Here is a 16990-nt window from a genome sequence, read left to right as displayed (position 1 = left end):
GTATTAGACATTGATTTCTTACGTACGAGGAATGCCAAGAGTTGAAAAGGATTATGTGTAGAATTGCATCCGGATAGGCTTTCAACAGGGACTTCAGGGCGGATATTGACTTAAAGGGGCAAAGCAGCATGCACCTTAACGCGGGTTGTGAAGTAAAAAAAAAGTTACAACAAGCGTACATTTACATTTGTGAGCACGACCAACAAAAATAGTCAAGAACGTCGGCAGATTCACACATTTGAGGGAAAGAACGCCGTGCTTATCGAATAATGCACAACACAATGTTAATAGTTCATACACTCCTGATATTACTGCATGGTCCACTCTTATCAATGTTCACTTCACTGCCACTCGGGTTGTTTGCTTTAACGGACGACTGTCGTCAGTTGTTAGGATTGGTATGACTCTAGAGAAGCTGTATGTGTGATGTGTATATCACTGTGGGCAGAAGAGGTCTGACTGACTTTTAATCCTCTCAAAACGCCACCTTGTCTCTACAACTTGAACCACACTTCCCCAATTTCGAGTGGGAGGGAAATGTCGACTACAAACTACTCAAAATACGCACCTTCCAAAGGTAAAGAACAAATGTTGCTCTCTCGCTCATCCAATGTGTATGAAGGTATATGAAGTGTCGTTTATGTACCTTGATTATATTGAGAAAGTTTTCTGGTGCCATAGTTTTCAAAAAATGGAAGCTTTGAGATTGCGTTATTCTTTTGGTGCTCTTCACTTTTCGACTTTTATCCCCACTTTGAAAGTCACTAGTATCGTTTATCAAATCGTACTCGCATTACTCAACATGATTCAGAAACACTGTTTGTGATTTTGTATGAAAAAATTAAGAATTCTTCCATTTATAATTCACGTTTCCATAAGTACAGGTGGCAGTCATGATGAAAGACAATATTTACGTCAATGGTCCCTGTAAGGATATAATCAATTCCCAAACCGTCTTGTAACGGGCTTTCTATGCGGGTTATCCAACATTGTAATAGCACTACTGAAGAAACCTGACAGCCATGCGTGGGTGTTATTGACGGTACTAAATGGATCACAGTACGGGCTTGCGATGAAGATGGCACTTTGGGAAGACCTTCCCAGCACTTTGACATATCAAGTGGCTTCGCAGCAGCGAGTTTGATAGAAGAAATTGCTCTCTACGGTTTGTAATTCAACGTGGAAGGCACAGACGTAGACGTGCACCGGCTGTACAGTACTTCTAATGATAGGGGTCAGCACTGTTTATAAATTGAAATACAGCACAGTTTCAAAAGATCATGCCTCAGTTCTCATAGTTCCTTCTTATAAGATATACGACATATGTCAGTGTTAAATATACAGTCAATTTATCCGCCTGTATTGTTTCAAATTACAATTTACAAGATTCTTGATGAGATAGATTCATTAAGAACAGCTTCAACTACTTTGTATTATCGTTCTTTACAATTGGCCTCTTTGGCCGCATTTCCAGGAATATCGACGTTAAGTTTTTTTGCGGGAGCGCTGATTCACAATTTTCACCTATGGGCCAGGTTCTAATGCCGGGGAGATCGTTTCTGCGCTAGCTCTAGAAGGCCTGTAAGGAGGATACTTTAAAGCAAGTTAGTAAATTTAACAAAATTTAAATCTCTTCAATCCCCCTCTGTTCAATATTTGAAAATGGAAAATGCATTCGCATTCCGGTACTTAAAAGATTTTTAGCATCTTGAAGCGTCGTTAGCATCTTTTGTTTCTTGCCTTTAAAAAGCATCGGCATACAAACCTGACTGACTGTACCTACATTTACATAAAAAAAATGATCTTATTATCAAGTACACAGTTGAACCGCTCATCACTTTTGACTAAGTACATGTATATCTGAATGAGTTATAACTTATATTTCTTATGCATGTGTAGAGTCTCATAAACCATTGGAGTTCTTCAGTTGACTGCATCTATACAACATATCGCTGGCGTCCTCTTCTTATAAAGGCGGGAACAATGATTCCGACATGGCGCCAGCGATACAGATGACAAAATGTAGTTACTGTGGAGTTACGCCCTACAATTCCCATGATAAATTCTATGTCCTGGGTAATATGAAAGGTTTCAACACCGTGTATAATCAATCAAGCGTGAAATAGCACAACCTCGTGTAACCCAACCCAATCTAATCTGGTCCAATCTTATGTGATATAATCTAATTTGATGCACGTTGACCGATTACATTGTAAGATGCTACTGAATACCTATCCATCATAACAGCTTTATATCATGAATGATGAATATACTGTAGAAACGGGCAAAGCAGCAATGGTGTATATGGTATGTTGTACGCCTCTGTGCTAAATGGGTATGATATGTTTTGCGCCTCTGTGCTAGATGGGCATGGTATGTTGTACGTCTCTGTGCTACATAGGTATTTTATGCTGTACGCCCCTGTGCTAGATGGGTATGGTATATTAAGTACCTCTCTGTGCTAGATAGGTATTTATGTTGTACGCCTCTGTGCTAGATGGGAATGGTATGTTGTACGCCTCTGTGCTAGATGGGTATGGTATGTTGTGCGCCTCTGTGCTAGATGGGTATGGTATGTTGTACGCCTCTATGCTAGATGGGTACGGTATGTTGAGTACGCCTCTATGCTAGATGGGTATGGTATGTTGTACGCCTCTATGCTAGATGGCTACGGTATGCTGTGCGCCTCTGTGCTAGATGGGTATGCTATGCTGTACGCCTCTGTGCTAGATGGGTATGGTATGTTGTACGTCTCTAGTGCTACAGGGGTATGGTATGTTGTATGCCTCTGTGCTAGATGGGTATGGTATACCATATACCTCTGTGGTAGACTAGAAAACCCGTTAAAAAACCGAATCCTGATTTGCCTTGCCGTTAAAGTGAGTTAAAGCGCCAAACACCCCTCCTTATCGTAAGTATTCATGGCGAAGCTTATTCGGACACCAGCTGGCCCATACATGGGCGTTAATCAGATAATTGGGCGAGTGCATCAAGTCTTCATCGAAGAAATGACCGCCTATCAGCTACATTTGATTGTTTTTAAGCCCCAGACCCGGCAAGGGGACTAGCAGACAATCTACAACGAAAACATACCATACCCATCCAGCACAGAGGCGTACGGCATACCATACCCATCTAGTCGTATTGTAGGAAAGTATAGATGCTCACACTCTGATGGTCTGGTCAAGAATGCTTGTAGGAGCACGTGGGCTCCTGCCTTTATTCATCACTAATCAGACACAGATGTCCTACTCACTATGTGGTCTAAGATCCTATGTCCTACACCCCTCACCGCCGGGGGGTAGACGACGTCCCCGTCGTCTGTTACACAAATTCAATAAAGTTACAAAAACAGGATGTATCAAGTCGTTACTGGTGTCCGGGTGTCTGTGACACCGACAAATAGTTGAGAAAATGGTGGGAAAACAGCAAGTCCCAGCGTGTTACTATTTTGACAAGTGCTTGGTATTGCAGTTCTAGCGACAAGCTGGTAACTGACGGGCTACTGCATAGAAAATCGTCGGAACACAAACAGATGGAGAATCTTGTATTTTTAAACGTTACATAGCACAGTAACATTTCCCAAGCAGGGCAGATTGATCCGAGGCCATGTAGCTACAACATGAACGTCTCAAGGCATCAAAGAATTTGTACTTCCAGCAAAAATAGGGTAGGCCCGTAGGCAATCGTTCTATCTAGTTAGGCAAGCACATACAAGTTCAACATCAACATACAAAACAAAAAGGTTTGATAAGGCGTAATCGTTACCCGTAGGCGTACGAAAAAGTCAACACCTAACTGTTACATACAATTCGTGTACGGTACCTTACTCAGAACCACAAAAGTTCGTAGGTCTTATCTTACGCGGCAAAAGTTCAGTGGTCTTCTTGGAGCAAGGGAGAATTTCTTTAAAAGTTCGCAGTGAGGATCGCACGGGTCACGTCAGGTTGCAAAGTTCAGATGTTGTCATGAACAGCGGAGTCTTAGCGGCAAGCTTGGGCGATATGGCGTAGCGGGGTTCTCATGCTGGGGTCGGCAGTCGACGATCGGCGGCGCGAGGCTCAGCGAGGCTTCTACGGTCCGAGGTCTGGGACGGGCCGGCGATGCTGCAGCGTGGCCGGCTGACGGTCGCAGGCAGGCGTGGTTGGCTGGCCGGATGGGTTAGAGGACAGCATGCGGGCATGTTGGACGGTCCAGCTGGGTCTGTTGGCGGTGCGATGCGGCGGTAGGCGGGCAGACTACATCTAACCGAACGGCTAGGCAAGGCGGCAGGCTGGGGTCGGCGGTCGACGTGGCAGTCGGGCAACGCAGCACGGGCGACGGTCTCTCGGGGAGCCGATGGTCTCATCACCGGGCGATACAGGAGGCATGGTAGCGGGCCAAAGCTTTAGGATGGCGTCTCAGCGCAGGTTCGGCCGCTCGAAAGCGGCAACACACCGCTGTCCACCAGTGTAGGAAAGTATAGATGCTCACTCTGTGGTTTCCTAGTCAAGAATGAATACAGGAACGCTGGGTTCCTGCGCTTTATTGATCGATAATTAGACACAGATGTCCTACTCACTATGTGGTCTAAGATCCTATGTCCTACAGTATTACCATACATTGAACACTAGATAGTTGTTTTCTTACTTGACCTACTCTCAAGGTAGGAATGTTTTAAGGGACAATTGCTCATGCCTTTGATACACAGGAGTTTCACGCATTCTTAGAATCAATTTCTACAAGTAGTTTAAGATTGATGATAATGACCCGAACGCATTTGATCTATTTTTGCCATTTTCGTACCATCATTATCGAAGTTCGAACGATGAAAGATTAATCATATGACAGTAAGACGGGTGCGATTTACCCAGTCAGGCTTTAGCTAGGCACTTCGCAATGTTTTAAAACATATTAGGTCATACTAGGCATCCAACCCTGTGAGTTTTCGGTTGAAATAAAGCCATAAAGCTGATCTATCATGTCATGCACGCGTTTCACTCTCATCCAGATCTAGACTTAATGCTAATAATAAATGTATGTAATCGATTTCGAAGGTACCGAACTTAAATCATGATAGACCGGTCTCCAGCTGCCTTTAATGATGAACGACATGAACCATTGGCCCAACAAAGCACGGGACGTGTGAACAAAGCCACATGTCCAACCCTACTTTAACCAATAACAAACACTCATTGTGATAACGTTTTACAACTGTTTCCTGCCGGCATCCGTGTCCAGATGACCAGTTTGATAACATACCTTCCGTGACATACACATCAATATGCTGTGCGGTTGTTTAAGGTTACTGTTTCCGCCATTAATAGCAATGTAATACAAATGGGAATACGCCACGGAATAATTGGGAAGTCACATTAACGTTGGTATACATGTGCGAATCAAGAAATTAATTCGAAATCCTCTAAGGCATAAATGCATCTCTTCAATTTCTAACTAGAGTTCCACGACCTCATACCTTCGCCAAATGATTTTAACCTTTATGACTGACGTATTAGGAGTGTTTCTCATCAATTATAAATCATACCAGTTGATCGTCTTCACACAAATAACAGAAGTTGTCCACAGTATAACCCTTCCAAAGCTTAAGAAAGGGTATGTAAACATATATAATCAATTATGCAAATGAGGTCCTTATTAGCATAATGTGATTCAACGATGTTCACATTCACATTCACACACAATGTTCAACTTCTAAATGCCACAAGTATGAAATTGCCATCATTAACCTGTATGGAATTCTAGTAGTTTCTCATTAATTACGCAAATTAGGCCTACAATTGCATATTTTCTATCTATCAACTTTCCTCTCTTCCTCAGTTACAAATGTCACATATTTGAACAGTCATATCATGGAAAACAGTGGATTTGTAAAATTGTCTCATTAATTATGCAAATTAGAGTCTGATTTGCATGATTATCATCCAATCATACAAAGTATCTAAGCTATCTACATACCAAAAATCATGACCATCCATCAAGCCCATCTTGAGTTATAGTATTTTCTCATTAATTATGCAAATGAGGTCCTCATTTGCATAGTTGATATCTATCAATATTTCTCTCCTCCTCGGTTACATATGTCACATGTTTGAGAGTCCTATTATGGAATTTGGCGGATGTATAAACTTTCCTCATTAATTATGCAAATTAGATACTGATTTGCATAATAAGTATCCAATCATGTACATCATCACTCAAGCTATCTACTTACCAAAAATCATGACCATCCATCAAGCCCTTCTTGAGTTATTCCCTTTCAAAGTCTGAACCAAAACCTGCTCCTGCAGTTCCAAAAAAAGCCTCTAGGGGGCCCAAACCTATACCACGTACTCTCTGTTCACAGAGCTATCTACCACTCAAAAATCAGGACCGTAGCATGTCCAGAACACGAGATATCAAAACAGGAAGTTCTGCTGCAGTACCGTGACAAACCGCTAGGGGACCCAAAATCTAATCATTTCCAAGTCTCATCAAGACCTACCTACCTACCAAATATCAAGACAATCCACCCAAGCCTTCTCGAGTTATGCTGTACGTTACAAACATACACACATACAAACGCTACCCTCTGCATAACCTTCTCGGCGAAGGTAATAAGTGCAGACCCAGACCCGGTATATTGCCACGCGTAGAGTGAAGGAACTTATGGTCATAATCAGTCTCTACCAGACTAACTACGCCAGCTATAGGGAGGATATTTGCCAGGGAAGTTTGGCCACCATAGGGTTTCATTTGCAAACGCAGGGGGAATATATGCCTTACCGTGGACTGACTTTTCTGACCAATCATTCCTTTTTTTGCCGTATTCTACATGTACTATCCGTACCCCTGTAGGGAGGTTGGTGGAGTTTAGGTCATAAGTGCGTCCCAGACGACAGAATGCACACCCCAGAGACAGCGTATTAAAAGCTTAAAAAGGATGCGAAGCTAAGCCGGGCAGGTGTCCTCTTACCGTTATGTCGTGTCTGATAACATGAGGTATAGACATGATATTCGTCTCAAGCCTTTTGCGCCTCCGATGTACCATAAGATATGCATGTTCATTAAGTTTCATCATCGTCAAGAAGGTTGGTCACAACTTGAGAAGTCATGGATGGATCTTTATGATATTTGATAGTTGGTAGGGGTTGGCAAAAAGAAGAAATAGATATACTAGTACTGTAATTAGATTTTGGGGCCCCCTGGCTGCTTTCCACGGTACTGCAGCGGAACCTCCGGTCTTGATATCTCGTGTTTCTGGACATGTTACGGTCGTTCTTTTTGAGCGGTAGATAGCTCTTGCTATACACATTACACATGGGATTTAACGTTTATCCATTTCCGTTGAGACAGGATTATCTTTGGTTTAATTTTTGGTAAGATCGATGGATGGGATTTCGTCACAGCTGCTGTCTTTCATTTATTTCAGGCGCTGACGCGGAAAAGTGTTCAATTTTCTGGTTCACGGACTATGACAGACACTGTGGCTGCCGTATGACATGTAACTCGTAACTCTCTTACATTGTTTTCTGTACGAATTCTTCTCTCAAATGTTGTGAACAGATCCTTATGATTACTTGGCAGTCACTGGAGCGACCAAAGACATTTATATTCTTGGAGTATTTTTTAAGCTTTCTCGGCAGGTTCGGTTCCTAACTTTTGCTATAAAAACATACAACCTTTATCTAGAAAACGAACCTTTCATGCCAATTGTCTGGTAAAGGTCTATATTTGCTTTGAATTTACGACAAAAGAAATTGATGCAACAAGGCGGATTTAGTCATGTCTTCCTTGCTCTACAGGAGTGAGTTATGGCAGCCTCTTAATGAATAGACCATATTCTCCTTCACAGTATCATATGCGCCTTTACACTATTCGCTAAACACTCACTGTTCAGCGATTTCTATACAAAGTTCAGCACTCCTAGGAAGTCTGTTAGAGACTACTGTTTCCCTGCCTAACCCTGTGGGGCTCGTAAACGGACTAGAGAAGCATGATGTTGTCAATCAGATTGTAATGTGATAATCCAGTATAAATCACATTTTCTAATGTTTAGAGTTGTATCAATGTTGCTACAGAGTCACCGACCACACACATAAACCAATGGTTTTAAATTTTTACAGCCAGGTTATAAAAATCCATGATTGCTGTAGTGCAAATTCACCTCGTGATGTGCGTGTGCTTGGTGGCGTTATCTTCATCGCCGATACTCTAATCTATTCTACTTTTATAATATGTACACATGTCTTGGGATGTCCCCAAGGAACAAGGTGAACTTTGAGTTGTATCGAGAACACAGTGTTCATCGGTCTTAATAGTGCCAACTTGTATTTGTGTCACGCACACTTAAAAGTCAATCTCCAAAATGTAATATGGCGCAAACAACCCAGGGTGACCTAGACGTTATCAAAATTGAGCGAGTCGAGAGACGCGGAGTTGTGAAGACGGAAATCCCTGCGTGATGGCGTGGAGGAACGCTACGACAATTATGTAGTTACCGGACGGTTAGATTCTTTCACGGTGCATCATGAGACTACGTGACCGACGCTGATGTGCCCTTCTGCACGCGTCCGTCCGTGAGACAGTCAAGCAAGACTGAGCAACCAAGGGCATAAGGCGACGTCTCCAGAGAAGTAAAACAGACACGTAATTTTCCAGTCTTTAACGCGACGGAAGAACGTTTGGAAGGTCATTCTCTGGCAACTATCAAATCAATTTTAGCCATCTTACTTACGTCTCTTGAATGCAGATGAACGCTGTGCATTGTTTGCTATATGATTTGATAAAGTATAATGGCCTGTAGAGGAGCAATCGATAAATTTTGAGATTAAGCGAGGGCGATGGGAGTAGTGAGGCTCACAGAGGACGTCCTTTGATATAAATGGTAAAGGTTATAGTCGGGCTTCTAGGCAGAATTATGACGGGTAAGGGCAAATATTGCCAAGGACGTCGTACATTAGAGGTGTCCGGGGTGGGTATTATCGTGTGGATCCGTCCTGTTTCAATGCCGCATGATGAAACAACGAATGTAAAATGCAAAGTACGACCGCGTCAAAAAACAGTCTTTCCATAGATTTCCCTCAATTTCCCTCGTTTTTCGTAATGTTAACTCCAAGGACGCGTCGAATTCTAAGTGCACGGTGTCTTAGGAAGAAAACTAGCGATACATCTTGGAACCGAATGAAAACGTCCCGCGTAACAGCCCCAGGCAGTTATGGTGAATATTTCAGACGAAGGCGTCGTCTGACAGATTGGTCGTTAAAACAAACCGAGGCAGTGAATATGACAGAGTAAACGCTTGAAGAACCGTGGCATGAAGAAATAAGCATTTTTCCAGTGCTATCCAACAATGCCACCAATGATGCGTAAAGTACCATTCACAGAGCAGTAAGAAAACCTTACATACAAATATACAGCAACCTAATAGGGTGATTTCTTATCACTTGTCACAAGACGCCAATATAACTATATTTATCCGTGTTACTAGACAGTTTACAACACCCACACAGTAGTTAGATTGTCAGCTAATTCATCTAGGCATTAGTTACTGGAGAAAGCATAAGGAAATCACAGCATGAATGTTACTTGCGTACACGATATCCGAGCTAAAGCACAGGAAACATAGAGCGAGGCACGTGCCAGAGCATGGTGCTTGCACAAAGTTACCCCGCTAGACGGGACATCCTACCTACCGGTCTGTAGACGGCAGCAGGAGGATGCCGGCATGTCCCCTCAGGCGCTCACCTACACCACTGACGACCCTTCCTCACGCAACATTCAATCCGTCTACATCTGTCTCGGCAGACTCTGAGCCGCCGGGATGCACATCATGGCACGCTCTAAACCTCCCAATCAACCCCGTCGCCCCTCACTAGTGTAACCCCTCCTCCAAATGACCCACATTCAGCAACAAGGTGACTGCACGAGCTGCCTCGCACAGGGGAAGCGATCCGGAACGCGGAAGGCAATAATTTGCTTTATCTAATTTGATGGCATCTCAATTCCAAGCCAACAAATCCCCAAAGATATGTAATCTACTAATTCTCAGAAAATCTTACAAAACCACTCATGTTAGCCTCTGCAACGTATTCTCTTGAGGCACCACGTGCATTGACCCTGATTTATGGTTAGCGAAAATTAAGTCAAATGGATAAAGAATCGTTGACATACTGTGTAATTTTAGATGCTCTAGAGGCATTGTATACAGCAGAAGAGCACAGTTTATAATCTTGGACCAAGAGCCAAGAAAGTAATGAGACTAGGGAGCAAAGTTTCTCAGGTGCCTTTAGTTTAGGTCATGATAAACCTTATTCTCCAAGCAGATCTACCGGGGGCAGAATCATTATATAGGCAAAGTTAATGTCCATGATGCCCCCCGGGGCTGGTTGGATATTGTTTTGGCCCTTTGTTGCCACGATAGATCTGCTTGGAGATTAGTAATCCGACAGAACGTGGCAGGCATACGTGACGGCATGAGATGCCTCCAGCCAGACAGTAATCTGGTCCTATCTCGGCACCCCTATCTAGGTTAATTGGTGTAGTCTGAAAGTGATGTCGGTAGGTCGATAGTCTGATGAAAGGAACTGGCATATCTTAAGTAAGAAATCAGTCAGTACATCACTTAGACCAGAGGTAAGAACGTGATCTCAATTGTAGGTGGACAATTCAACTGCCTTTTTCCTTCTGCAGAAGGCGATCGAACACGTTTAGATCAGTCGGTTCCTCGACCCAATTTGATGTCTGCGACAGACTGAAGAAGAACGCTTCATCATCATTCAAGTCAGTTTCGACCTTAAAACCTACTTTCTTATCTGGAAATATTCCAAAAGACAGAGAAAGATTTGCACCAGACCCCTGGACGTGTAGACAAACTCTTTTTAAACACGAACACGCGATCGGTAAGCAAATCATAGATGTTCACTCTATCCAGGAAGGAAGTAGCCGGCTTTTCCATATGTATCTGTTTATCTTTATGTTTTATTGAAAGGGAGCAGCTGCTCGTAGATAGACAATACGAGTGTGTTGGGCTGTCCCACTTCGTCAAATCTAGAGATCCTGACGTTGTGAATACGTGGCATCAAGCCGGGATTCTGATCGATCAACTGTTGAACAACTGATGGTAACGTTACATGAAGAGCGCCTTTTGCGACGACAATCAAGTTTTCCCAGATTATGACAATTATTCTCTTTGCCAAAAAGGTTATATTTTAGATTATGTGTGTGTGTCAGTTTGTGAACAACATAACTCGAGAATGCCTTTGTAGATTGTCTTGATATCTAGTATGATTATCATATTTTGGGGTCCCCTAGCAACTTTCTAAGGTACTGCAACGGAGCATCCGGTTTTGATACATGTATCTCGTGTTCTGGACAAGCTATGGTCATGATTTTTAGTGGTAGGTAGCTCTTCGGGGGGAGGTTAAGTCGTGTAGGGCCCCCTAGCGGCTTCTTTTAACTGCAGGGGCAGAGTTTGAAAGAGAAAAAGTCAAGAAGGGGTTGACGAATCGTTATGATTTAATTTTGGTATGTTTTGTTTTATTTTGTTTTGTTTCTGTGTTTTTTGTTTCATCTTTATTGCGATACACATCTGTGAACAGGTGTCGTTATTATCACGACTTCGCCAGAGGTGTGGAAGTTTGCTTCTAAAAGTTTTGCTGACTGTTTGGATCATGTTCCGGTATGGAAGGGTGGTTTAATGGAGTGAAACGATTCTGAACGTCCCCTTCCGTGTCCTTGAAAATGAAGTCCCAGGAAGTCGTAGCACGAAATCAGCAGGTTCTTTATGTTCCTTTTACCTCAATGACAGCAATGAACCGCCCACAGCCGATGGGCCATTCTGCAGTTTAATGGCAGCAGTTGAGCCGGTGCGTCAAACAATTCACCTTGAGCATAACAATAGCCTTGCCGGGACCTGTATCTGTGTAAATCATCTGGTTCTATAGCCATTAAGTCGATGTTATACACCATCTTCGCGGAGGAGTTTGACAGTAATTAGACTGAATGATTTGCCATACCTCACACCTGCATATCAAACACCTACTGTTCATCAAACCATGTAATAAAGAGACTCCTGCCCTTTTTGTTGCACATAAGTTTACAAAAGTTCTCCAAAAGAAGAACACGTCACTTTGAAGTTGATAACGCTATTTGTAGTTGACTCTCTCTTTACTTAAGCTTGAATCAGGTATTTCACATCTAGCAGAGTCTTAATGATGCTGGTAGCGCCGACAAAAATGACGCCCCTGCAGTTCCAGAGAAAGCTGCTAGGCGGCTCAAACCTACCCCACTTTTTCCTTCCACCAAAGCTGTCTGAGGTCCTGACCAAAAATATCCGGAAAAACAGACACGCACAGACAGACAAGCCAAAAACAATGCCTCCATTCTTGGGGGTAACAAGTCACATGTATATAAGTTTTCATCAGTTAAGACGTTGTCGTTACTTGTCAGTATTCAGGTCTACACCCTGCAGTACGCAGCAGCGCCGCTACAAGGCATACGTAGTTTTATCCCACTCTCTCCTTGACAGTACTTTCACGTCTGCCCAACCAGTCGGAACGAACAGGTCTCCGAAGCACCGATTCTGCCCATGTTCCCACAAGGCAGAGAATTACAGTTCCCCATACCTGACAGCCATATCACAAAGGCAAGAACGCATAACGTTCGCCTCTAAATGCTAAAGCCCTGGAGAACTTTGCGTTGAAATTGAATTTCCTAATCTCAATCCACTCTCAACCATCAAGAGATGATACGGAGAAGTGAGCTAATGTGGCTCGATCTCTCTGCCTCCATGACGCAGGCAGGCTATCTCATAAACGTCATCGCCGTTCACTGCACAGGCACACAAGGCTTTTACGTAAAACCTTTCAGCTTATATTGCAATTCTACCGGGACACTTTCGCCTTTATAGATTTGGATGCCGCAATCTGTCCATAAGGTCCAATTTCTCTCGATATTCTGAGTGCGGGCTGTCTTTCCTTCTGTCTTTCTTTGTCGCAGTTCTTCTATTTCCTTCCTTTTCTCCCCATCTTCCCTTCTTTTTTCTTTCCGTCAGTCAGTCTTTTCCTCCCTTAAATCGTTTCAATCCACTATAAGCGTACTCTAGTCTGAATACCAGTATGTTGTCATCTCTTACTGCGCCTAGGATACGTATTCTTTTATGTCCATATAAGAATTGAGGACAAAATGTATGATTTGTTTGTGAGCGTCTAGTTTGAGGTACAGTTAATTGGTCCCTGGTGCATTTGTATCCCACAGCTCATCATCTTAACACTCGTACAGCAGAAATGTAACGTCTCTAGTGACAACATGTCATATAAAGTGGCTGAAAGTTCGTAGGCACATGCGTAAAGATAATAATTCAGATTTCCTTCGAGAAATTATTCTTAATGGATAGTGAAATGGAAATAAGTTATGTTGGTCTAATGGTACTGAGTGTGTGTTCTCAGAAGGACGTGCATTACGTTTTATACCTGCCATCACTCAGTGATAAAAGAAAAAACGACTTTAGGCTACAAAATACCACTCCTCTGGGAAGAGAGCCAGTGGGCGTTATGTAAGGAACCATTACAAAGCGATGACTTCAGAGAGAATCACCACCGGCTGCGCACAATGGGCAGCAACGACCTCAGAATACAGAATAAGGGTAAAATTGGACTTAGACTTTATGCAATTGCGGACGGACCACCTCATTCGAGTGCGCCACACATTGGTAGTCTTATAGTATTGGTTGGTACAAAACGCTTGGCAAGAGCTACTGGCGCAATAGTTACATCATTACCAAACCGTGAGGTCTCAAGGCTAGGCTTACTACTACTGCAAAGGCGCGGCGAAGCTGAAGCTTATACAGATTACCTACACCCTAGTTTATCTAACGCAAACGTGTCATTGAAATCTTCTAGAATAGTTTGTGTAACCGCCCGCATGGTCTTTGCTTTGATGTTCTTTGAACTGAATGAACTCTTAAATTGAAGCTGACTGAAACATCAGCTAGAGAATGAGGTCTTGCTAGTTTTCCACAAGCTGTCTATATAAATAACGGGCATGTAGAATTATCTTTTGGCAGTTCAAAACAAATCCTTTACAAATAGCATAACAAGGCTGAGAATTGGTGCGCATTGCTTAGAAATTGAAAAGGGTCGTCACAAAAATATACCAGCCGAAAAGAGAATGTGTCCCACCTGCAAAGAAAATATTGAAGATGAATACCATTTCCTTATGATATGTCCATCTTATAATGAAGAAAGGAAAAGACTGATGATTACATGTAAGAAGGAAATAACACTACCTGGAACAAGTAGAGAAATATTTAATGTACTTCTGTCATGTCCTGACTCTGTATCTGTCTACCTAGGCCAATTCATATATGATACTATGCAAAAGAGAAGCCGTGCCATAACGTGAAATATATCACGCCATTATCTTATGTATCGAGTAATGATGTTAGGATAGTGCACTAGTATAGATAGTCCGTAGTTGTTAATATTCCATGTTATTTGCCGTACATTGTACCTGATGCAATTGTTGTGCAATAAACTTGACTTGACTTGACTTGTAACTGTACCAACTATCTGCTTCTGTCAGAAGAATTAGGAATGACGCCAATAAGGTTAACATGCCTTAATCGCTTTGGGGGCGGTGTTAGACAAACTTAAAATCAATCAGGTTACTTAGCATGTCTGTTTTATTGCATACAACGTGATTCATAAAAGGCGACAGCACTGGCATCTTTAGTTTAAGGAATGGTGTAAACATTGAAGTGTGAAAGTTCTATTTGGCAGCCATAAGAAAGCGTTAGGACTGCGGTGCGATGTGAAGTGGTTCAGATTGCCATGCATGGCCTATAACGACGTTTATATGCAGGGGCGGTTTTGTACATGTCGCTCACGGCCCGGCAGCATCAGTGAGATTCCAGGCGCTTTAGACACATCTTTGACAGTACCCGACGTTTTCCGCCGAAAAACCTGACCCTTAGGGTAAAAAAGCGGTATTCCAGAGCTTTCCCTTTAATGGGGGATCGGGAAAGACCCCTGAGTAGGTCTGATCAATGAATGTTGGTGGTTCTCAATCGAGGTCTTGACTTGGCTTGGCCGCTGCGGGACTTGATGACGCATAGCGGGGATATCAGCTTGCGCGCGAATGCCCTCACGGGGTCTGGGGATGCATACCTAGCGAAGGATTAGCTAAGACATGACTGGACTGCGGCATTACGCCACGTGCTCAAATACTTTGATTACCACGGCCAGTGGCAAGAAGCACGGTACTCCAGAGAGGACTAGTACAAGGCCATGGCGGCACATACAGATGTAACGCTAAAACGTGGTGCGTTCTTGCGCTGCACCTTGACGGCTATATCCGCACCACAAACAAGGAAAAACTGCACCCTCTAGAGTCGGCTTCATAAATCTCTAACAGACGATGCATAGCAAGTGAAGTGACCGTGGTTTCACGGGACATGGCAATGTGAAGGAAAAGTAAATCCAAACACTTCAGGCTTTTGTCGTCAGGTGAGTGATTCCATTAACCACGACTTTAACCAATTCTAAGAGAGCCGTGAAACATGTATGTATTTGCCAACCGCTGTATTTATCAGGGAGTAACGGCGTTCTTCCTGAATCAGTATGTCAAGGAAACACTTATCGATCGTGGTACAAACATTGATAACGTCAATCAAACTCCCCGTACACATTCGCTCTACAGACAACCGCACTCTGTCAAACAACGTTTACACACACAAACAGACCGGTGCCACAACAATCACTTTTATGATTCAAGAGAACAAAAACCAAGGAGGTTAAAAATAGATGAAACAACAACGTGAAACTAGGGGCTTAAGTAGCTCGTAAATTCCGCGAGCACAGGAGCTCGTAGATAGTTGTGTCTAACGATGGCGGCACCTGTTGTTGCCGGGAGATGCCTTGTGGTAGATATAGTTCACAAAATACAGGATATGGCGGAAGAGATAAATCGACAAAGTGTGCGACGATTGACGTGGGTCGTGCTTATCTCTGTCTCTAGACAAACATATCGATTGATTGACAGTTGACGGTAGCTATGAGAACTCAGGCACGAGGGGCCACATCGCTGTAGAACCAATAGGGACGAGAAATGTATGACAGAAACAAACTGTTTAAAAAGCTACTTGTTGCGGCTGTTACCGTCGTAACGTTTGGAGTAAAAGGAAAACAAAAGGCGGGACAATCCCACTGCACATATAACGAGAGAACAACAACAACTAAGAAAAGATACAAAGAAAGAAATAGTATCAAGTCACAGCTGCTTATTCTATTTACCCCCAATTTTCTGTTTTCATCAACATTGTGAAATAATGATTCAGTATAGTAACATAGCAAACTTATCAAATATATGCTCGCTCCATCTTAGGTGGGTCGACGGTGTTGCAATCTTACAAACAAGAAAGCCAAGGTGTTTATGAATTGCTCACGCGCACATTGCGAAGAAAAACAATCTCTCACCACTCAGATTATCGGTTCCTCCCATGGACGCCAGGGTGGTGTCCCTCTCAAACTCCTGCACGGGTTTCTTCAAGAAAGAGCTCATCTTGTTAGACGGGCGCAAGTCAGGATGTTAGAGTTCTGGGTGACGGGTCCGTGCACACTGCTGCCCGCCGGCGGTGAGAAAGTCGTGCTGGAATGTCCTGCTATGTCAGGTGTGATGCCATCGTGCACTTTGTTTCAAACGAGCGCAAACACACCAGACGTCCGAGCTGACCAGAGGACCAGGATTCGGACAGTCCAGAGTTCAGTTGTCCAGCGGAGGATCACAGCAGACACTGGTCCGACTTTCCACCAACCTGTCCACCAACCTCCCTGTCACCAGACGCTACGGCTGAGTGGAGATCTCGGGATTAAAAACGCCGACCGGTGGTTGGTGAAAAAGTGAGTGTGAGCCGGCAGCGAAGGGCTGTATCCGGGTTGGTGGGACGGTGACGTAAACGAGCTTGAGGATCCGGGTTCGAACCCCACGACCAAACTGAGCTGGAAGGAGCAAGCGG

At 43.3% G+C, this 16990-nt stretch overlaps 1 protein-coding gene across 2 annotated transcripts in view; it reads right to left on the bottom strand.

Moving 5' to 3' along the window:
• LOC136428098 (synaptotagmin-7-like) overlaps positions 1-16990 on the bottom strand; it is a 26587-nt gene extending 9597 nt beyond the window's left edge. The window contains exon 1 of one of the 2 annotated variants that reach the window (XM_066417382.1): positions 16452-16990. In XM_066417382.1, the coding sequence (XP_066273479.1) occupies positions 16452-16536 (85 nt within the window). In that variant the 5' untranslated portion in view covers positions 16537-16990. Of the gene's footprint in view, positions 1-9671; positions 9800-16451 lie in introns of those variants that run through there. The other variant, XM_066417383.1, reaches the window with a different exon arrangement.

Source organism: Branchiostoma lanceolatum, chromosome 2 (genome assembly GCF_035083965.1).
Source record: "Branchiostoma lanceolatum isolate klBraLanc5 chromosome 2, klBraLanc5.hap2, whole genome shotgun sequence".
Taxonomy (NCBI): Eukaryota; Metazoa; Chordata; class Leptocardii; order Amphioxiformes; family Branchiostomatidae; genus Branchiostoma; species Branchiostoma lanceolatum.
This window is presented reverse-complemented; position numbering and strand designations above follow the sequence as displayed.